Source organism: Telmatherina bonti (genome assembly GCF_933228915.1).
Source record: "Telmatherina bonti genome assembly, chromosome: 7".
In the NCBI taxonomy this organism is placed as follows: Eukaryota; Metazoa; Chordata; class Actinopteri; order Atheriniformes; family Telmatherinidae; genus Telmatherina; species Telmatherina bonti.
Genome location: NC_136625.1, coordinates 26,552,579 through 26,576,085, shown reverse-complemented (window position 1 = coordinate 26,576,085; position 23,507 = coordinate 26,552,579). Strand labels below are relative to the sequence as shown.

General features: G+C 37.0%; 1 protein-coding gene across 1 annotated transcript; it reads left to right on the top strand.

The window, feature by feature from the left end:
• The first annotated feature begins 5,010 nt into the window (after positions 1-5,010).
• LOC306758336 (solute carrier family 25 member 36-A-like) lies at positions 5,011-21,592 on the top strand. Its single transcript, XM_079243643.1, has 7 exons — positions 5,011-5,413; positions 7,155-7,319; positions 10,570-10,647; positions 13,523-13,623; positions 18,199-18,265; positions 18,372-18,661; positions 18,752-21,592. The coding sequence occupies exons 1-7, from the start codon at positions 5,373-5,375 to the stop codon at positions 18,943-18,945; spliced, it is 936 nt and encodes a 311-aa protein (XP_079099769.1). The 5' UTR covers positions 5,011-5,372; the 3' UTR covers positions 18,946-21,592.
• Positions 21,593-23,507: the final 1,915 nt, after the last annotated feature.

The window sequence follows — 23,507 nt, the reverse complement described above, 5'->3', positions numbered from 1 at the left end:
TATACAATGGAATTATTATTATTATTATAACATTATTACATACATATACATATTTCCAGTACTTTTGGGGTTCCTGTAGTGTTTTTGGGGCCTGATCGTAGAAGAGAGGGCTGTAATTGCCAGTGTGGAATCAGTGAAAAAGATTACCGAACTCTTTCAAGAAAGGGATTCAATCAAAATAGGCTGAAAGAAATTGGATTAACATAAGAAAGGCATACAATCGCATCATGTAAATCATCAGTAACATCTAAAAGGAAGAAACTAAGATCACAGTGAGCTAAGGAGGAGCAGCTATAGACTATGAATGAACTGATGCAAGTCATAATTTCTTTCTTTATTCTGACTTTAGGTCCATTAAAAAACAAAAATAGAAAGTACTGACATACAAACATATATTCACTGATAAATCAAGGATTTGCATTGCGCACACAGAGGAAAGTTAACTAATGCTTGGAATAAGTCTGATGAAGCATATACAGCTGAGTGCCTAAAGGAAACAACCATGTGATTGATTCAATTCAGTTCAATTTATATTTTGTTGCATAGCTGCAATTCACAGTAAAGCCATCTTGAGGCCTTTTTAGGATGCAGTTCAGTTCAGTCCAGTTCATTGTATTCCAATGATAAATCAGTTCAAACAAATCCATTATATGATCCACATTAGCGCAATTTCAAACTACCTTGGGAAAAATATTGGCCTTGCTAAGAAAATCAGAAGATTGCATCAAATGTTCTCTTCAATTAAAGAGAACAGGGTGGAAGAATCTCAGAACCAGACTTGGGAAGGGTGACCTCCTGCCTTGACCCATTGGAGGTGGGAAGGACACGAAAGAGGGGTCAACAAGCACCATAACTCTAGACCAGGAACATCTGAATAATAGAACAATTTAAATAATTAAGGTGAGTTGGTTCATGAATGCCAACACGATCCTGCTGCTGCAGCCATGTTTCTTTTCTGCAAAATAAAACAATATAATGATCCCCAGTCACTGACTAACAGAACAATCTGTTGACAATCTAATATTCAGAAAACCTACATTTAATAGTTTTATCTATGTATTGTTCTGTTAAATGTTTTTGTTTTCATTTTTATGAGGTTTTTATGATTTGCTTCACTTATGTCTTATTTATCAAATTTGAGTGCTTGGGGGACAGACATGATGGGCTTTTGGGAGGATGGAACCAAATGGGGAGCAGAAGTAGTTTATAAGACTGCAACTCTGTGTCTGGGTTTTAACCCTTATTTGTCAGGTTTATATTACTAATGAATGTGTTCATATGTGTATGAAATATGCCCCATCCAGATGGATGCTATATCTATTCTTTTAATCTCCAGTTTGCCAGTTATCTACTGTATGTAGCCCACAGTGTTTGCTGGACATCACCTAGACAACAAGGAGTAATGAGAGATGAGATGAGATGAGATGAGATGAGATGAGATGAGATGAGATGAGATGAGATGAGATGAGATGAGATGAGATGAGATGAGATGAGATGAGATGAGATGAGCCTAAACATAAATATAATAGAAAACTAGTGAAAAATAGTTTTGGAAAAGTTACGCACAAATTTGACATTAATTTTGGTGACCACAGATGGGCATAACAATTGTCATTTCCATTGACATGAGTAACTGTTGACTTTTTTATGCTCATCCACAACAACCAGTTGGATTCCATTTGCTTTGGGTCGTGGAACATATTTATTATGGTTGCTGGAGTTTCTAATACTAGGTTTCTGACTATCCTCCTGACTACCAGGAAAAAAAAAAGTGTAATTACATATGTCCACTATTGTGGTAAAATATAGTTATATTTATCTAAGAAATGATTTAATGTGTTTATAAGATATTCAATGAAAATATAACTACAAAATTTCAAGTAAAAATCAGCACAAAGAAAAGTATTATGCACTTTTGCTCTTCCCATAAAACATGCTTGTTGCAATGGAGGCCATTTTTCTTGAAGAGAGAAAGACAGTTCACAAAGCCCCACCCCCACAAATGAGGTACCATTTAAAAGCACTAAATGTCCTCTTTAAAGACCAAAAGGTGTTAGCTCAGTAGCATTCAAGGAGATGAAAATATTTAGGTTTACAAAGGTCCTCCACAGAGGACAAATTTGAACTACTGGTAGTCAGGAGGATATGGAACTCTCAGTTACCAAGGTAACCAAGGGAACCAAGGTATCTCCTCCTATTCGCCAATTAGCCAGCTTAGGGTCTTGGCTCAACAGAAGCTGCTAGCTACTTAGGTGGCTTCACTTTGGCTACAGGGGCCTGAGTTTCCAGTTAACAGAGCCTTGCTTCCCAAGCTACAAACACTGTATTTGTTGCATCTTCCCTCATCACTTAATAAGGTTGAGTAGTAGCTAAACATGTGACATTCAAACCAAGTGAGGACAGCAGACAGAGCAACAAAGCTAACAGTAATACTAATGAGTCGTACAAACCGATCAAATTGTAGAAAGTAGTAAATAAACTGACCACACAGGAAAAAAAAGTTTTATAATAAATTCGGTAGAAAGTCTCAATAAACAGCCTTCAGGTAGGGTATTTACGTATTTTTGCCAGTTTAATATAATTGTATGAAGTAAATAATCAAAGTAAAACCAAACCAAGTCTACTGGTGTGTAAATCATGAGGCTTCTTAAAAAGTAATTTATTAATGAAAATAATTTATTAAACTTTCTTTGTTATAACTGCAAACAGCTTTTTCCATAAATATTTTCTTTAAAAAATTTCCATCTTCAGTAATGATGTGAGGCACAACTGCCTTTTTTTATTGTCTAAACTGGTTATTCGGTATTCATCCAACATCTTAGTATCACGAGACCTTGCTAATGCAGGACATTACATTATTGGTTTTGATGGAGCAAATGTGAAGAGTGAAACCATGCGCATGACTCCAACTTGTCATACGGTCATGTGATAAATTAAGTACACCCTGTGGAAAATGGTGGCTTTTTATGAGATTTAGATTTTCAAACATTTGACCGTTTTTGAAACCGTACCTGCTAATTAAGGTGGTACACTGTGTTGGAGAAGAACAATGGGAAAATTAAAACATTTTTTATAAATATATTCATCAAAAATAATAGATTTAATGTTCTTCTGTGAAAAAGGTCAGTATACGCCTCACCTCAAGAAGCAAGAATTTTACATCTTAGCAGAAATACGACTTCTTGCAGGCATTTTGCAAAACTGTCCACCAGTTTCTGATACTGGCTTGAGAAAGTTTGGATCACTCCTATGTCCATATCCAACCGTTCTGTCACAAAAAGCAGAATTTATTGCTTGATAAATTCTTGCAAATTATCTTGCAAACCTTAATCCATAACATTTCCCCCTTCATGTTCCACAGCTGGGATGTCTTTTCATCCAGAAAAGATGTCTTTGATTTGCATTAAGCATGTTGAGTGTGGCCAAATGACATCAAGATTTGTTTGACTAGTAAACATTATTCCAAACGGCTTGACTTCTTTAGGTAGTTTTGCTTAAATGTTCTCAATAGAAATGAAAGGGTCTTTGTTGCAAGTCCCACATTCAGGTCAAATTTCTGCCATCGCTTTCTGATTGTTTCATGTACTTTTTACTTTTTCTTTTTGCCTTAAATATTTTGTTTTTGGACATACAGTAATTTGGGTAATCAATACTGGATAAATTTGTATGATTTAAAAAGTACAGGGAAATGACTTCTTTGAAATAATTTGGAGATCTATTTTAAATCATTTGCCCAACATCTGAAGATCCACAATTAGGTTTCCGTGAGGTTTAGACAGTCATTTAGATAAAGATACGCCATTGTACACATAAGTAACAAAAATATAATTAAACATTTTTTTATGTTATAATTGACACTGAAATAGGAACCCCTGAATTTAAAGGGTAATCAAGGAGTAAGAGTGGACTGACTTTTGTCAAATGACTGTGAATGTTGTGAACATTATGACAAAATGTGAGTTTTCTGTTGTTTCTTTGACCTTTATCAATGCCACATTTCCAAAGAAGATCAAGTATTTGCCTCTTTGGACAGGTAAAAAAAAGGTCAAATATGCCCATGGAATATAGGCTACAAGACTTAATTTTTCACATGACTGTACTTTGCAGACAATTACAAAAGTGTGTGGATTCCATAAGCTCCATTATTGAATCACCACCTGGTGACTGAGTATGGTCAGCTGACAAGTTTTAAAAAAAGAAAAAAATAATAAGTTTTCATCAAAAGTGCTTGAAAGATGACTTAAATACTTAAATTTACACAGAATTGCTGTGTGTGACTTTGAGTAGCAGCCGCATGAATGTGTGTCATACATTTGCAAGTATTCACCACCTTGGATTAGTATTCATTTCTAGTTTGATCAGTTTTCAGGGATTTTTAGTGTTTACTCAAATAGATTAAGTTAATGTAAAATTGATGTACTAGAGTCTCACCAAAAAGTTGAATGAGTCATTTAGCTTGCTAGCCTTAAAGCAGACCAGAAGTGATATGCTCCAGCTCCCTTCAACCCTGAATAAGAATAAGTGGTAAAAAAAAAAAAAAGAGTGAATGAATGAAAGAATGAATGAATGAACTCAGTTGGTAAATTGAAAAAAAAAAAGTCAGTCTGTTGATTAAATAACCACATAAAGCTGATTCAGTTTACCAGCTAGTAGTATGCAAAGTGATCAATAATGGTTTAATTTTATACATCATGCAAAATATAGAAAATTAATAGTATAGTATTGCTATTTTTCACAAGGAGAAAAAACACAAATATGCAAATGAAACAACTAAAAACATTAAACATATAATATTCTTGACGTTTACATACCGAATAGCCAAGATGATCTCTACATTTGACATAAAGCTGTCCTGATTCATTCAATGCAGAGCATGTGAACGCTGCATGATCAGGGCGGACACAACGTGACGTCAGCAGCCGTTTGACCAATAGCAGAGCACTTTTCCAGCCTATGGCCGTACAGTAAATACTATGAGCTCTGCCTCCTTCTCTCTTGCTGCAGCGATGAAAGCAGGAGACATTCAAGTCAGCCCAGTGGATGTGATATAAAACCGTTTGTCAACCCGAGTTATTTTAGTACCAATACTCTGCTTGGTGAGCTCGCAGTTCTACATTGGTTTTGATCGAAGACAAAGGTTCTGGCGTCCAGGGGAAAGCAGAGCAAGCTGAGATACACAGAAGGGGGTTTGTCGGCCCACTGCAGTCTGAATCACCAGACTCGCCCTGCCACTGAATAGTCATCGACGTCGTTTGTCTATCGACGTGCCTGTCCGCTCGGAGGCAGAAATCCACGGGAAGGGAAGGAACCGACCCCGTGTTTCACTCTCTGCCGCAGCCCGAGGCGCGCTGCTTGGCAGAGCATGCTAAATAATGAGCCAAAGGGACACACTGGTTCATTTATTTGCTGGAGGGTGAGTCAGACAATGAATTTTAACAATGTGTTATTTGGTATTTTTTCTCTCAAATTTTGTTATGCTTTTAAATACAAGTAGTTGTCTAATATATTAATTTAACAAAATAATAATAATAAAAAAGGATATGTCAACGCAGCGCGTGCATATCCGTGAATCCTGGCAGTTATGCGCGCGTTCATCACGTTAAAGTCGAATTTAACTTCCGGTCAGTCTTTAATAAACATGTCCGTAAATATTCAAATTATTAACACGAACATTATTCATGCAACACGTGATTTTAAAAGTGAATCACATTATATTTACATATATTTAGTAGCTATATTGTATGTTTTGAGTGTTTACGCCAATGGATATTTTTATTTTGATGACATGCATTTCATTTCCGGTCTCTCTGCTTCGATTTGGCGATGACCTACAGAACAGCTCTGCAGCCCCATTTAGTGCGATTTGATTTATTAAGATATTTAAAACGCCGACAAGTCGGTATAAACTACCTTCTTTATTGTTAAGTGACTGAACTAGTTAAATATTTAAATCGCCGTTTGTGTAGATTTTAATTTCAGGGGTTTTGCACCACTTTTTAATGACAGGCCTGTGAAAGGTTTGTGTTATTATCAGGTTACAAATGAACAGCTACTTAGCATTACAACTCAACCTTAAACGCCCTAATCGCTCATTAGATGAACAATCATCTCATTCCGTCTATGAGAAGGGTTGTCGACGTGCTCTGTACGGAAAATGTCAACAATGTCAAAATGTGTCTATGTTGAAGCCATTGTATTCGTTTATTTGCGTCTTTTTACATTGTTACCAAACTGCCGTCATTTTGATAAGTGATCTAATCAATAACACATTACTATTGTTGTCTCTGTTGTCAGGTATTTAAAACCTGAGTAATCGAAATGTATTACATTCTCGAATAGATAGTTTCTTCCCTCAAAAAGGCCTCAGCTTTGCTGTGTTGCCTCCTTCAGCCACTTTGAGACTTGCACATGCAGCAGCAACATAGCCCTGAAAGTAGGCCAAAGGTCAGCACCAGCTGTAAGCATGAATGTGAGTTGGTATTTTAAAAAGGTAAATATAGCTGATGCTACTCCAAAGAGACTTGTAAGATGAGAACTTCACTGTTAGGATGTTAGCATATTGACTTAAAGCTACTGCTCTTATACTTTAATCAACCTGTTCAATAACTGCATCTGTCTGATGTCTCTGAAAGGGTTTTCAATAGTTTTCCAGTTTGTTTACACAATCCATATTGTGTTAAGCACAGGAGTCAATGGACATCCATGTGTGCAAGGAGGGAAAAAAAGACATTGTTTACAGATGACATCTGGTAGCCTTGGGCTTATCAGACAAATGTGCTAATATATATCATATCAGTGGAAAAGATACAGCAGTATTTATTGAAATAAATGCAGTGATCCTTAGGTGTTTAGAATTAGATTAGCTTTTGTTTGTTTAAAGGCTGATTAGTTCACGATCACAAATTTTTTGCTTCACTGGTAGGGAGCCAGATTCATACGTATTGTGTGCGTGTGCTTGAGTTCAAATTTTCACCTTTTAATGTGGCAGATTATAAAAAAAACTTGCTGAGATTAGGTATGTAAGCAAATGTAGATGACACTCTGTTCATTTAGCTATAACTTTTCAGTATAGTCATAAACAGTCCTTTCTTTTTCCCCATCCATAAATATACTCTTTTTCTTTCTTTTTTTCCTTTTCACCCTTCCCATCCCAGATGTGGTGGGACAGTGGGCGCCATTTTGACTTGTCCTCTGGAAGTGGTGAAGACCAGACTACAGTCCTCCTCCATCACGCTCTACATATCTGAAGTTCAGCTCAGCACTGTCAACGGAGCCAGCGTTGCCCGTGTTTCTCCTCCAGGACCCCTGCACTGTCTCAAGTAAGAAAAACGTTGCCAGATGTTTGGTTTAGGCTGGCTTGGGGATACTTTAAAAAATGGCGATCCTACCAAGATGTGTCTACAAATGTAAAACCCCCATATATATATATATATATATATATATATATATATATATATATATATATATATATATATATATATATATATATATATATATATATATATATATGAATCAAGTTTGGAAGTATATATTAATACATTTATCAGTTTAAAAAAATCAGTATCTAAAAATGAATGATGTGTTGAAATGATCAGTACTGTCATGAGGCTTCAGTCTGTTGGTTTTTTTTTTTCAGTGTTATACTAGCTTTTACAAATTATTGCGATTGTTTTCTGTGTGGGTGTGTGTAAATGGGTGCATCATCTCATGTTATTTTTTATTTATTTATTATTTTTTTTACAAACTAAACTTGATGCCCGATTGTAAATATGTGGTCTGCAGCATGTAAGAATAATTTCCATTCACTGTTGTAAAAACTGGTTAAAATTTAGAGAAGTAATAAACAACCATAAAACTGAATATGATATATCACTATCAGGGTTGAAGAGTTCTTGTAATAATCTTCACAGGACAAATATAAGTGTTAACAAACATTTCATACTCATAACATCCCTAATTACAGTCACCATATTCTCATATTTTTCAAAATTTTCATTTCCCCCTTGTTGTCCCATTTTTTTCTCAGGGTGATGAACTTTTAACACTTGACTGTCTGCATTTTGATAAACAAATGTTGACATATTGGTAGATTTATTTACAAAGCCAACAGCAACAGCAAGACTTTTTGTACCTTTTTTTTTTTCCTTCTGAAACATCATGGATAAGGAGAGTCTAGGAACCTGAAGGGTACTTGTTGGACTTGTAGCACAAAGGTGGCAGTCAGAAGTGCAAATATTAGTCTTAAAACTGTAGCGTCATAAAATAAACAGGGTTGCCTTTCATTTTATGACATTATTACTTCTTTTACTCGGCAGTTTTAAGAGAATAAGAGAAAGTACAGGTAACTCAGTTGAAGATCTCAACAGATAAACATTTTGGCTTTAGATTTCTTTTCTTACCACTGGCATTCACAGACAGAATAACCTTGCGACTTTTTCAACAACTAGGAAATACAACTACTTGAAAAGCACAAAAGTTAACATGAAAGAGTTTCCCCTTTTTGGAAGCATGATTAGTAATTCCTTTCATCTTTAAAACAATGGAAGGTTTTCTGAAACACGAAGTGAGAGTGTAGGGAAATTCAGGTGTGTTTACATATCACTTGAACTACAGAAGGCTGCTCTGGCAGAATCTTTATATTTATAGTTAATGCTCATCACGTTGGAATTACCAGTTTTGAAGTAAATATTGAGTGCAGCTTAGCTACAAAGCTCTACTTTTGATTTTTGGCAGACTCCTTCAGTGGGTGTCATTGAGCATGCCGCATAGTGTTAAACATATTCATAATTCACAAGCTGCTGTGTGGAATTTTCCACACAGTGCCTAAAAATTACATTTTGTGCAAATAAAGAATCTGTTGCAAGTTGATGCTACATGCAAAAAAAAAAAAGAAGCTTTTTATTAGAGTTTACATTTACTTATGCTTAAAGGAGGCCTCGTCTCTTAATGGGTTAAAATAAAATCCAGATTTGACAGAGGATATTAACGAAATGCGGAAGTTGCATTCTGATAGTTAGAAAGACACCGGATTTGTCACCACGATGATTAACTGGAATTAGCTTGAATTAACTAGAATTTTACATTATCCCGACCAAAAAAGACATGTTCGTTCAAATGAAGTTGACTGATTAGTCCGTTTGCTCTGTTGGTTAGTGTTTTCTTCAGGATTTTATTTGATAAGACGCCCAGTTTTGAGAAATTTTGTGTTTAATCTGGCCTTGTTTATGTGCGTAACACTGGTTTTGTGCCAACATGAGCCAATACCTTGTGTCATCTTTGAGATGAGCAGCTAGGAGCAGAAATGAAGTGCTATGAAAGAGTAGAGCAGGGCAGTGGAGGAAGGAGATCAAGGAAAGAAAAGGAGATAACTGACACACAAGCCAAAGTGGGTCAGCATGCAGTGAGATTCAGACCTAGATTCTTGCTAGAGCAGAGGTGAATGATTTGAGTTTGGCGACTGTGGATAACACCTACATTCTTCACATGTGCATCATCTAGATGTTTAAACAACAAAACACTGTTCTATAACTTTTCCAAGAGAAATCAGAGCTACTTTCATTCGTATAATTAGAACTGGACTTCCATTATTAAAGAGTTTAATGAAACTTAAGAAACACTATTACTATCCAACAAAAAGTACAGTTTTTGTGTAATTTGGATGTCTTATTTACTTTCAGAATGACGTCTTTCTTCTCTTTGACGCTGTAACTGGATCGTTTTCTTCATGAAAATACACAACGTGAAGTCATTCTGATAAATCTGGGTATTGGGATTAGTTCAGATACAAAGAACAATCTTTAAACTCACTCAGGAAGCAACACATGAGCTGCCCTGATAACATCACTGTAAACACAGGCAGGGTGAGGACACGTGTCAACCCATTTATTTTGGGTCTTGCAGTTATGGTAAGTCATGTCAAATGTCAGGATCTGGCAGTATGCCTAATAGTGTCTGGTGTGCCCATCTGGCTTGGGCTTCTACGCTGCATATAGTAAATAAAACCACTCAAAGGAAACTTTTGCAATATTAAAACTGTCGTTGCTACTTGTAAGGTTCTTTTTACTATTTCCTTTTTTTTTTTTTTTTTTTACTTTATTTCCAATTTAAATAAAACAACCATCTAAAGTGTCAGCGGTGTGTTTTTAGTTTAGTTTAAAAAGAAACACCCACATTCTGGAGACATTATGGTATTTTCACCATATACTGTTGCATAACAATGCCATTACTCTGTGCAATATTTACGATAACCATTCCTTGCTAAAAAGCTAAATGTTTATGATTTGGCAACGTAGCAGGAAACGTATCATGGCTTTTTTTTTTCTTTTTCTTTTTTAAGCGGCTCTCCTCTTGTCTTAGAATATTGAGTGCAGCTCTTATTGAAATAACAGTGAGGATCACCGTCCATAGAGCTTATCAGGTTTTTTTTTTTCATTATGTTGATGAGTAAACATGAACAGAGACTAATCATTTACATAAACATTTGGCCAATGGTCATTGGGTGGAAGGATTGTCTTCCTGCTGTTTATTATTAGAGATGAGTATAAATGGAAATGCGTGCTTTCTTTGCAGGCTAATTCTAGAAAGAGAGGGACCCCGTTCACTGTTCAGAGGACTGGGTCCCAACCTTGTGGGTGTGGCACCGTCCAGGTATGTAAAGGATCATCTGCAGTCTTTTTGGGTGTGGTGTGACTTCTCTTATCTGTTTTGAAACTTTGTTATGTTAAACCAGAGATTTTAAAGGGATTAGCAGGCCTCCTGAGCAACACTCAAATTAGTTTCAGGGTTGAAAATGGACAAAAGTGTTACATTATTTGCAACTAAAAGTCCATGCAGAATATTCTTAAATGCATGTTAAACTTTGCAATTAAACATAAAAAAAAAAAAACTTTTTTTTTTTTTTTTTTTTTTTTTTTTTTTTAGTGATGACAACCATCTCAAGATGTATGACAAAAATGTCCCAAAAAGTCTGAAATGTATTAATCAAAATAACATATTTTTACACATATCCCACATCATAACCAATACACAAAAGTAGGTCACTACAATCTCTTATGTATACACAATACAGATTCAGCTTGAACTCATTTTTATCTGCACAAATATGACCTGATAACCAAGTGCAATAACATCTCTGCGTCATTTACGTACCATGTTGCTTCAAACCTGCTTTTTTTCTGTTTAGGAATGTCTTAACCAGAAGGTTTTCTTAGGCTTCTTGCTCAATCAGAAGTTGGATATGTTGGCAGAAAAACATGCCAGGGTGCAAGAACAGAATAAGCTGTGAAACTCATAGCAGCACAACAAAAATCTGTGCGTCAGGTCTGAGTGGAAATGAACGGGTTGTCTGATTCTCAGCTTATCTGGGCAGCTTGGACTCAGTCAATCAAAAGCTGAATGAAGCAGCATCAGGCACCGGCCAGCTGTGGCAGTTTAGTCACGTGACAGTTGCTGCCCGTGTTTATAAATAGTCTCAATATTAAGGCAGTTGCTTTTGTGTTTAATTCCCCTCTATGACCCGTCTACTTCTCCCTAGCTACCAGTGGATCACATGACCATTTGCTGTCCTCTTCTCATTGGTTATTTGTGGTCTCTTTCTTTCTTTATAAGCCATAACTTCCACCGTTTTGCTCTGTGAGTGGCGAGGCCCCTGGCTCCTCCTGTCCAGATGTCCAACTGTTCTTGAGCTAGATATTGAATCTCTCTTTGCTTCAGATGTTTTTGCTGTGTGTGAATGTGTATTAGGTAAATCCATTCATTGTGCTGACTCACACTGCCTTTTACTCTTGCTCAGATGGGTGAAAGATGCCCTTTAGCTTGTGTTTGTGTGTTTAATCCAGTGGTATAATTACATAGCTGTTGAACTGACTGATCACAGCAGCTATAGCGCCCTGCTATATATGCTTGGTGTTACATGGCAAGTGAACTTTATGAATTTGCCAGTACTGTCATAATGCATAGGCATGCTTCCTGTCTCTGATTGTTAATCTCTCCATGTGCATTAAGTGATTGGTTTAAGTTCCGAGTCCATGGCTTTACAGCTACATCACATTTAAAATGGCGAGCCTGCATTATAATTTGGGATGTTTTAAATATTACATGTTGAATACAGTTTGCAAGAAATTACTGCACTTTGTGCATAATTATTTGAATGTAAAACAGACCAAAAAAATCTTATACATTTACACACATTACTGGGAAAACATCCATTAAATGCCAGTTTAATATCCTCTTTGGTTCATATTTAAGCTTTTTAGATGGGTAGTTAAAGCTGAGTTGCTATTATTTATTAATGTATCATCAATGTTTGCACAATCAATTACTACTTGAATGTTATATAACTTTATAAAATAAAAGTTTTGCTACTTAATGTGGGCAGATTGAGTTTTGGTTTGCTTGACTACATAGTTATTTTCCTTTCTTATAATTAGTCAGCAGCACTCTGATGCTCGAAAGCTATTAAAAAAATCCATCTGATGCTAATGAGAGCACAATCCACCAGGCTTGCTGCTGGCATTCATTAGCAGCACACAAATAAACTGTGATGGCAGCTTTCACTAGCAGCATCTTTTATTATGTGAAGCATGCACGCACACACACATGTGTGTATGACTAAACTGTACATGTATGTTATTCCATTCAGAATTAGAGTGGAAAGTAGAGGTCATTGGGTTTAATTCCCGTCTGTGGACGTGTTGACTAAATCCTGGGATTTATTATTTTTTGAATGAAGAGCAGCTAATGTCATAGGAGTTAAATCTTTTATTAAAGTGTGCTGCAAGATTTTCTTTCTTTGCCTCTGACACACACACACACACACACACACACACACACACACACACACACAATTCCATTCAGTGACCTCCTTTTCCATAACCTCTAAGCTTATCTTACCTCTATTGTCTGTCTTGGTGTGTAATAAGGCTAAATTTAATTTTTGTGTCCGTTTTTGTAATTATTGTGCATTTCATATTGGTTCCTCTGACATTTCTTTTTTTTTTTTTTAAATTCTTGCTCTGGCTTATTGGCTTTTTATTGGATAAAATGTTAAATATCAGTTTCTTTTCCTATTTTAGAGCTCTAGTAGCCTTTATTTGACAGCCTAATAGCAGGAAAGGGATCAGAAAGAGTCGGGTAACATGCAGTATGTGGATCCCGGTAGGAATTCTAACCTGGACTGGCTCCATTGATGAGCTGTAACGTCTGTACGTGGAATGGCTGCTCAGACACTTGACCTACATGGCGCCCCAATTTTAGCTTCTTGGCGCTCTGATAATTTTGCCTGCCCAACATTTTGGAATAGTATCAAAGTAAGGATGATATCTGCAATAATATTAACTAAAAAGTCAATCCTGATTAGTTCTCATTTGATTGACAGATAATCAAATGCCTTCACATCAGAAATCTGATTCTTATAGCCCGTCTGATTCTTTGCCACTGTGGATATTTTCAGGTCACCACATTTGGCTGGTGTTAATTTAGAGCCCTGACTAATAGTGTCCTCTGTGTTCCTTTTTTCCTGCAGGGCGATCTATTTTGCTGCTTATTCAACAGCTAAAGAGAAGCTGAATGGAGTGCTGGAGCCGGACTCGACCCAGGTGCACATGGTGTCTGCTGGGATGGCAGGTAATGATGGCTCTCTTTCCTCCTCCTCCCTTTGGTCTGTCTGTTAGGATCTGTTTGATCTGCCTGTTTGACAGTCCGTCAGTCTGCCTGGGCAGTGTATCTCACTGATGGGTTTTATTTCAACACGTGTTTGAAGATTTGTCTCGTTGTCTTCATCAGACAGACTTCTCTTTTCTTTATCTTTTCCTAGTTTACTTTGACATTTTGAATTACCACCAGGCACAGCCCTTCCCTCACACCTTGAAGCATGCTAAAGTTAATAATAATGTCTGTTATAATTAGGCATTATCTAGCTGTTTCATGTGTAGAAATATTAAATATAAAAAAATAATGGATTTATCAGAAAGCACAATTTAAGACTCTCAGGATCAAACTCAGTTGAAAAGAGCCGCACTTTGTTTATGAGCACACATACGAGTTTCATTACTCAGACCTCACCAAATTTTCCAAACACTCCTAAATGACACAGCATCTTATTGGTCTACCTGACCGTTAAAATATAAGAACATATAATAGAGGGGACACATCCTAATATCAGCAGTGTTACATTTTCATCCAATTAAACCAGATAAGATGCAACACTCAGGCTAGAATTTCTTACTGCTGCAGTTTATAACCATAAACACTGTTCATTATGCAACATTATATATTTATCTGTTATTGGGTGACAAAACAAAAATAAAATAAAATAAACTTGTGGTCCTCAAAGTTTAGGTTGTGCTTTCCTTTTTCCCAGCCTCATTGTCCATGATATCCTCTCAATTTACCCCCTTCCTTGCCCTGTTTTTCATTTTTTACTCTTTTATTTTTTTATTTGGAGACCTCTCCAGAGGACTCTGTAAATGGTTTAACATCCCAGTTGTGACTTAAACAGTGTGGTCTGGGCCCCCTTCTTTGCTCTGTGTGTATAGAGAAGAGAACACGGCCCACAAAGGTCAACCGGGGCCCCTGGCACTCGGGCGGACGCGTCAGGTAGCACCCCATTTCTTTACACTGGTATGATGAAACCCATGGTGATTTTTATGAATATTAGAAAGTTCATAATGGTTACCCATTTAAAATGATATTACCATTGCTTATGGTATCGTGCTTTTTGCTGGTATGTTAGTTTTAGGTCCTCATAATAAGGTTTTGTTACTGCTTAGTCATGCCACAAATCTCCTTACCCCCCCCTTAGCTTTTTCCATTAACAGTAAAATAATGATAAACTCTTGTGTGGATTTTTTATTTTTTTGGTCAGTACAACAGAAATGCTAACCTTGTCACTGCCACAGACGGCTGCACTTGGTGTTTCATTTTTGTCTTGTCACCATTCATCATCACCACTCGTGCTACAGACATGTTTTCAGTTGATATTAAGCTGGAGGACTGGTAATAATTATGAGACTTCTTCCAGATATATTTGACTAAGAAGACGACACAATGTTATTATTCCGAATCCTCCAACAACATAAAGACGGCAATTTGTGAATAGTTTTACCCAAGCTTTCTCTTCATGTTGGCACATATCTTTATTTGCATAGAAGTTGCATGGATTTAGTGTGTCGCAATGATTTATCCCCTGACACACAACTCATCATAAACTCTAGATAGTCTTTTCTGTCTTTTATAGCATCTTAAGACACACATGTGTGTAATTGTACTAACCAAAAGAGGCACAATGTTATTCCATTGGCAAACATAATCCCTGTCTATTGTATGCACGTTAGCCACAGTGTCCTCAAGCTTGTCAGCGCTGATCATCAACTGAGTGAATTGTACGGCTGAATTTAACCCTGATGCAAGATAATTGCTTCCAGTTTTATAAACTAACTTTGTGGCGCCCTGCCCACATACCCTCCCCTGCTTTCAATTCTGGGCGTCCTTGCAATTGGAGGAGAAAGACTGGTCCCACTTCATTTTGTCAGTGAACCAAGTTTCTGTCTCTGAATGTAGGTCAAACCCCTCTGGAACAGTTGCGCAAACATTATGCGTCTATAGAAAGATCATAATACACAGCGTGCAGCAGCATGTCCAGATACAGATACTAGTCTTCGCTAAAGTTCTGCTCAAACTGAAGAACAGAAGACTGCTTTGTGTTTGGATGAAGTGTGTGTAGCTACGCTGTGATTAATTTATTGAATTTACAGCAAGGTCTGTGTCGTGTAGTTTGATGGACTTTCTGTCCTCTTGAGCATATATGATACAAACATACGCGCACTTAGATGTAAATATCTGTATAAAGCAAACTTAGTAGTTTAAGGGCATTTTTATGCATTTAGTTTTTTTTTTAAAGTTAATCATGTATTTTCAGGATTGTATCCTGTTAAGTGGAACTGTGTAAGAAGGAAAAACACAAGGTCAACATTTTGTTGTTTTCATTACTAAAATAATTCAGTATTTGCCCAATAAACACAGAATTTCTACGTTAAACATGCTGGAACAAACAGAGTCTTTTACTATTTCTCCTTCTACATGCAACATTTTGTCACTTTTTTTTCCCTCCAGTTCAGTCTGTTGATGGAGGCAGGTATATGTGGCTCACAGTTGTCATCATTGTTCCATCTTCATTAGTTCATTGTTCAGTTCATTGGTCTATTTTTCATATTTACCATCATTATCCAATGTTTTTTCCACACATAAAGGCAAGGTTAGCATTTCCACCAGCCTCACTGCATTTGTAGAGTTTGATCTCCACCTTGCTCTGCTAAATAGATAAAAAAAAATAAGATACTGGCACAATGATTGTAAAGAATACCTCTTCAGTTTTGTGCCTTTTTGTGTTTTGTTTTTCTGTTTTCACCTCGAGCTTGAGAGACAGAGCTGGAGTTTTGGATGAGTCGGCTTCTCTTCATTTTCCTTTTATCCAGCAGATAAAAGTTAAATGTTTACAGCATTTAAGGGCATTTAATAAAACATGTAGGAGTAAGTAGAATGTGCGGGGTATAGATTTGGGGTTTTACTTTAAAGAAAGATGGGTGGAGGGGGCTCACTCCCTCACCTCCCATCTCTTCTCCATCTTCATGATCAGGAAGTGGGACGGGGAGGGTGGTTGGTGGGGTTTGGGGTGGATGTGACAGCTGCTTGTGTGTGACTGTGGTACAGAAAAGCCTGTGTCTATTTTAGGGCTTTACTGTAAAGCTTTCACCCCTGCGTGATTGGGTGGGAGACCCCCGCCATCTGAGCCCCCCATATCTGCAGGCTTCTAGCTGCAGCGGGGAGGAGCTGGAGGAGCTTTGCCCCTCCCTCGTGAGTACACGCCATAGACGCTACTTCATTCTACTTCCCTCTTTTTTTTCTTCTTCTTCTTTTTTCTTCTTCTCTTCAGCAGACCTGTGTAATCCTTCCATCTTCACGCAGTTGCCTTCACATAGGTCTCTACTGCACTGATACACTAGATGTGTCTGTGTTAGACTCATCCTGGTTGTAGCCATTTCCTGCTGATGGCCATCTTTTATTCCTCACTTGATTTATTTTTTATTTATTTATCAATTTATTGCAAAAAGATAAAGATAAGTTCTCTCATTTCTTAATGAGTCAAAAATATCTTTAATTAGCTTTATACAAAACCGAACTCGTTTGGCATTATTACGTAATCTGTACCTTCTAAACAAAGGAAACGTTACGTAAAGCTAAAAAAGGTAAATACTGTCACCAATCACGCGCACACATTCAGGTGTGTACATTCTGATTGGATCTTCAGGGAACGGATTATTGACAGATTCTTGTTTCATGTTATGCACACAGGAAGTTTAGCAGAAAAATAAATGGTGGTTTTCTTGCCACCATCACTACTAAAAGCTGTGCTACATTCTTATCAAAGACTCTGAGCTTTGAATAATTTAAGAAAATCCTGTGGACACCATTTTGTTTTCTGTGCTTTAGAGGTTGCGCTCGCTGTGCCAGCATGAGGCCCACAGCCTGTCTGTGGAACCTAACCAGTGAACCACTGGTTCGTTGTATGGCATTGAAAGGACACACAGACTAATAATCAGCGTGCATTTAGCTTAACTGTCACATCCAGTTTAAGCAAGACCAGTTGTCCTGGTCAGATGATGTGTTGTGGCAGATTTGGTAGTGATTACTGGTATTTTCTTCTAGACCAGTAGTTCTCATCAACACGAAGAAGATTAAATGTTCAGCAGAGTTAAAAAGAACTAAAATGGAGCTGCTAATAATCTTCCTTTTGTCTTCAGTTTGCAGATTTTTTTTTTAATAAACTAGAAAAAAATGAAAAGCGTAAAGCTTTTGCTCTCATGCACTGTTATTAGGTCAGATACACAAGCAAAAACGCACAACGTTTACATTCATCTGAGTAGTATTTCACATGAAAGAGCATGCATTTTTGTGTCTGTAACTCATTAAAAGATTTTTCCAAATATAAATGTAATAGATATAGATGCTGTCTGCATTAATCTATATCGTCTTTAGCAGAATTGGAAGCAAATAAAAGCCAAAGCAACTTGATCCTGTTTTGTGAAGTGCTTTCTCTCTGTCTTTGCACAGTATTAAATATTTAGTTTAGCTTATTTTGATTATGTTATTCCAAGTGTATAGGTTTCTCTCTAAATCTTTGACTTCCTTTAACTTTCTCAGGGTTCACCGCCATCACGGCCACCAATCCCATCTGGCTGATAAAGACCCGCATGCAGCTAGACTCCAGGTGAGGAAGCTCAGACTGTCATATGTCGAGAAGGAACCATTAAATATGTGTTTGGCTTTTATCAATGAGAATTAAATGGAAAAAAAAAATCCCCCTTTCATTGCAGAAACCGAGGCGAGCGACGCATGAATGCATTTGAGTGTGTGCGGCGGGTGTACCAGATGGACGGCCTACGAGGTTTCTACAGAGGAATGTCAGCCTCGTACGCTGGCATCTCTGAGACTGTTATGCACTTCGTCATCTATGAAAGTATCAAACGTAAACTGCTGGAGTCCAAAGCTCACGCAAGCATGGATGAAGAGGACGAGTCCGTCAAAGACGCTTCAGATTTTGTGGGCATGATGCTGGCAGCAGCAACCTCTAAGACCTGTGCCACCTCTATTGCATATCCTCATGGTAAACCTCTCTCCATATTTTGATTAAATGATAATATTTTCCCTCAGTGGTATATTTTTCACACTCTTCTTTCTCCTCCAAAATTTGCAGAAGTTATTCGCACACGACTACGAGAAGAAGGCAGCAAGTACCGCTCCTTCTTTCAAACTCTACTGACGGTACCCAAAGAGGAGGGATACCGGGCCCTGTACCGCGGCCTAACCACCCACCTCGTCAGACAGATTCCTAACACTGCTATCATGATGTGCACCTATGAGGTGGTGGTCTACCTGCTTGGTCGTTAGCCAGCCACGAACGTCTCCTTTCTGTTTAAAGAAGGAGGCGTTCAGTAAAGAACTGCAAAAAGATGCCCTTTGGCTTGAAATGATGGGGATGACATGTCAAAGATGAAGACCAAAGGAAACCTGAAGATACTCTAGCGGACCAGAAAAGATGAAGAAAATAGAAGGCCGACGAGCTATTTGGTACATATCAGCATCATCTCCTCCAGTTTGCCGTGTCGGGTTACTGGAGCACGCGGTGGGTGTCTTAGCTCAAAGGATAGATAATGTGGTTGAGAGAAAGAGACAGGAGGAGGAGGCACTGACAGGATACACTAAAGAGTTAGGGATCCAGTGAGGAAAAAACCGATAAACCAATTTCAGTGGCCTTAAAAGGGTTTAGTTTGCATAGATCTATGATTTTTTTAAGTGAGGCTTAAACATTAAAGGGGTGGAGAGGATGTTGGAGGAAACTAAACTGGACAAGACAAACGAGAGCTTGATGCACGTCCATTTCAGTCCAATACACGCTGCTTGGCATCATTTGTCTGGTCCAGCCTGGTCTTGCCTCAGTGCTGTGAGATTACTGTGAGATCTAAGGAATGTTCTGTAAAGGTGGAATGTCGGAGGGGAACTTGCATTTAAGACGAAGATGTATATTTTTCCAGTCACCTGACCTGCTCTTCTTTGCACTACAGAAAGTGTTACTTCAAGCATTCTCCTCTGAACACTGCAGTCAGACACACGGATGGCTGGCAGTGTGTTCACTGGTGGAATACTATGAAATACAGCGAGCTTGTGATGGCCTTGCCTCAAATAGCTGGTCTCCCACCAGTATTTTATTTCTCTGTGCCTGGCAGTGACGTGGTTTGGCTGAAGTTGGCCTTCGGATTGAAATAAGATGGCTGCTGAGGCCAGCTTCCGCTTAGCCGACGGTCACCGCTCAGGAGTTAGAAATCATTTGTAAAAACACGAGACCAGCGTGTCTTCTAGGATGTGAAGTGTTTCTCGCCTACAGCCCGTTTTTATGTGCGTGTGTGTATGTGGTTTAACAAGTTGGATGATGTAGCTGCGTTGAGGAATGTGTGTGTTTGTTTGTGTGCCTGCATGTATAATAAATATCTACTCCAGATTTCCATCCACTAACTGTTGCAAGAAACTGCAGTTCAGAGTGTGAGGAGGCTCCAGTGCGATACTGGGAGCTCTGACTCCCCACTCTCATGCTTGTCCTCCCTTTCAATGGTTTCCAACAGATAACATGCACTTTTGTGGCCTTTGGGGGCTTGTGCTTTGCTTTTTTTTGTGTGGACAGATTAAACTTGTACATTGTAAAAGGAACAAAAAAAAAAAAACAACAATTATTACTGTATTTTAAAATTGTATTTTGTGTAACTGTTCTTAGAGCAGATATCTGTACAGTTTAGAGTTTGCAGTTGTGAAGGATGTTCACGTTTTGTAAATAATATAGTGTATAGCCATATAAATGTGTTTTTTTCCTGAGTCTCACTTCTCATCATGCTGTAAGTTTCCATTTTGTGCAATTGAACATTGGTTTTGACAGATTATTAACAGGAATATTGGCATTGCTTGATGAATTTAAATGTCTCAGCAGGCTGTCATGCAAACATGAACGTTAACAAACGCTGCTGATCAAATACATAAATAGAAGCATTTAAATGAACATTGGTTAGACTATTAACAAGGTTCGATACAAGTAACCCATTCTGCAGGGTTTGAATGTTTCTTTCTTTTGGGATTTATCAGTCATTACCTGGTGTCAACATTTCTTCAGCTCTCTTTACAGCTTGTTTTAAAGATTTCAGATGTGTCTCAATTTGAGAGTTCAAGATCTGGAAGCATGTTTCAGACCCTACAGAGGACATCAGTTGTTTTTAAATGAAAAAAAAATAAATAAAAAACCTGTCACGTTATCTTTTCAAGAAGTTCATGTTGTATACCGAATTATCTTTTTGAGAAAATTTTGTGTATAAGTGTTTGTTTTTTTTTTCCTCAAAAATTGAGTCCTCCCTTTCTAATTTCTCGGTCCAGCAGACATTCTGTTCATGAAAAGATTCAAAGGATATACATTTTTATAAAAATGAAGTTAATTCAGTGACTGAAAAGTGTTTTCTTCCTGAATTTTCTCCTTTCCTTCTGTGTTTCTGTCATTTCTTTGGGAAAATAAATTGTAACTTCAAGCTTTGTGCCCAACACTTTTGCCAAAAAAAGTTTTAAAAAAAAAAAGAAAAAAAAGAAGGAAAGTTGTTCTCTCATTTAACTTTTGCTGTAAAACACTAAAAGCTTTTATGTATGTCTTCAAATGATCTGTTTCAGTATTACTTGAGTTCAGATAAATGTGACATGAACGGAGAACTGGACAAACGGTGCAAACATTTCAATTTACCTTTCATCTCAGTGTCTCAGTCGCCGTCTTTGCACCGCACATTTTGGAAAGCTTGCAGCTTAGAACAGGTTGAATGATGAATACTTGTTTTTGCCAGCTTACTCAATGATGTACTTGTTCTGTTTGTTTTTTTAATCAAAAAATAAATTAAAAATGCAACTAAAACTGATCATTTGTGCTTTTTATGTCAAGTTGCTGGAATATAAATGTTTTTGCCAGCTTACTCAATGATGTACTTGTTCTGTTTGTTTTTTTAATCAAAAAATAAATTAAAAATGCAACTAAAACTGATCATTTGTGCTTTTTATGTCAAGTTGCTGGAATATAAATGATTGAAAACTAAATTGAATTATATAAGGTTTTAGATTAAAAGTTTCTTATAGTGTAAAAAGACTAAAAATATTTTGAACAACAGAAATATTTGATTACTGTTGTCAAACTCTTCTATAGTTTCAGTAAATCTGGAATTGTGGATGGGTTGATATATGTCCCCAAACAAGAATCCTGAGAAATATCAAGTTTCTAAGACCGAAGAATTAAAAGATGAGATAAGAACAGTTTTTCGCTAAAAATTTTCTTAAATCCATAAAATGATTAATATGCAGTGATGAACAGCAAAACAGAAGAAACAAAGTAGAACTTATGAAGCTTGTAGGGACAGTTTAACAAAATCTGATAATTTTTTAAATAATTAAAAATGACGGAAAATTATCAAGATTTATTTCTTCATGAGCACTTTGCAGTTATGAGAACAAAACATGTACAATCGTGAAAACATCGGAGCCAAGGAGCGACGTGTAATTACCAGCAACCACCTCCAGATGGAGACAAATCCTCAAACATTTTCATCAACACGCCGTCTTAAATCCAAATGGTTTATTATGAAGTAGTTTGTTCTCTGAAATTTACTTAAGTACAAATTCCATGCTTACCATCTTCTCCTTTCTTTTGTATTTCTGCAATAAACATCTTATTTTCAGTTCTGCTCCAACACAAATTAGTCGATCACTGCCCCACTGCAATGGTCTGAGAGCTGAGAAGTTACTTATTACATGCATTCACTTCTATCATTCATAGTTTTATTTCAGCAAAACGATATATATATATATATATATATGTATATATATATATATATATATATATATATATATATATATATATATATATATATAGAGAGAGAGAGAGAGAGAGAGAGAGAGAGAGAGAGAGAGAGAGAGAGAGAGAGAGAGAGAGAGAGAGAGAGAAATTCCATAACATCGCAGCCATTTGTTAGTGTTGATTCTGCAGTACAATTGCTTCTGATGTTTAGAACAAATAACACATTACACATGGCCACTGTTAGGATGAAATGTAATCAATCAATTTTCTCTGTTTTATTCACAAAGAATAGCCAGAACTGCAGCCAAGCAATTCGCGGTTAAATATGCAATGGACTTTGCGTTAATAGCCTGCTGATTGGTTCAGTAATAAAGATTCAACTAGAAACCACAATCTGGGATGAAAAACACACACTCAGCATGGGGACGACGATGCCTTCAGGTGCTGCTGGAATCCTTGAGACAATATTTCCTCGATTCGAGTTCAGCTTGCAAGTTACTTTTGATAATGCTGACTTCATTATCAGATATTAATAATATTTTAAGTATTTATTTTGTCAATATAACAGCAGGATATACACCGACAAGGGAAATTTAGTCAACCAATTTGGTGTCTGTGTAACAGCTGAAAGTGGCAGTGGTTGTATGTTTGGTGAAAGGTGATCTAAAAGAAGCTGAAGTTGCAGAAGTAGCAGATAAAGGTGGGGAGTCAGATTACATGCTGAGTGGAAAATTGACATAAAACTGACACCTCAGAATAGATTTAACTGTAGCTGTAAAGTGATACATGAGGCTGTGTCAGCTGTTGCAAAAACAGCAAAACCGTCCACCACTTTCCTTCATTCATAACATTTATCATAGGAAATACATTAAAATGCATTAGAATTATTATAATACATGTACATTTTATTTTATACACATACCCTAAAATTGAGATTTAAGAGTTCTTTTTCGAAATTATGGTGTTTAGTGGTGACTTTCGTTTAAGTGGATGTTAAGTGAAGATGTAGATTTTACTGATAAAGATTTATTAATAAAGCACACTCCTGTTAACTTCATCCTGTAAATAACTGCAAGCCAGTTTT

What these genes read in the sequence shown, in the direction of transcription:
- LOC306758336 (XM_079243643.1), top strand. Translation starts at nt 5,373, where the DNA reads ATGAGCCAAAGGGACACACTGGTTCATTTATTTGCTGGAGG. An exon ending in GTTCATTTATTTGCTGGAGG is followed by an intron (nt 5,414 to 7,154) that starts GTGAGTCAGACA and finishes TTCCCATCCCAG; the next exon opens with ATGTGGTGGGACAGTGGGCG. An exon ending in GGACCCCTGCACTGTCTCAA is followed by an intron (nt 7,320 to 10,569) that starts GTAAGAAAAACG and finishes CTTTCTTTGCAG; the next exon opens with GCTAATTCTAGAAAGAGAGG.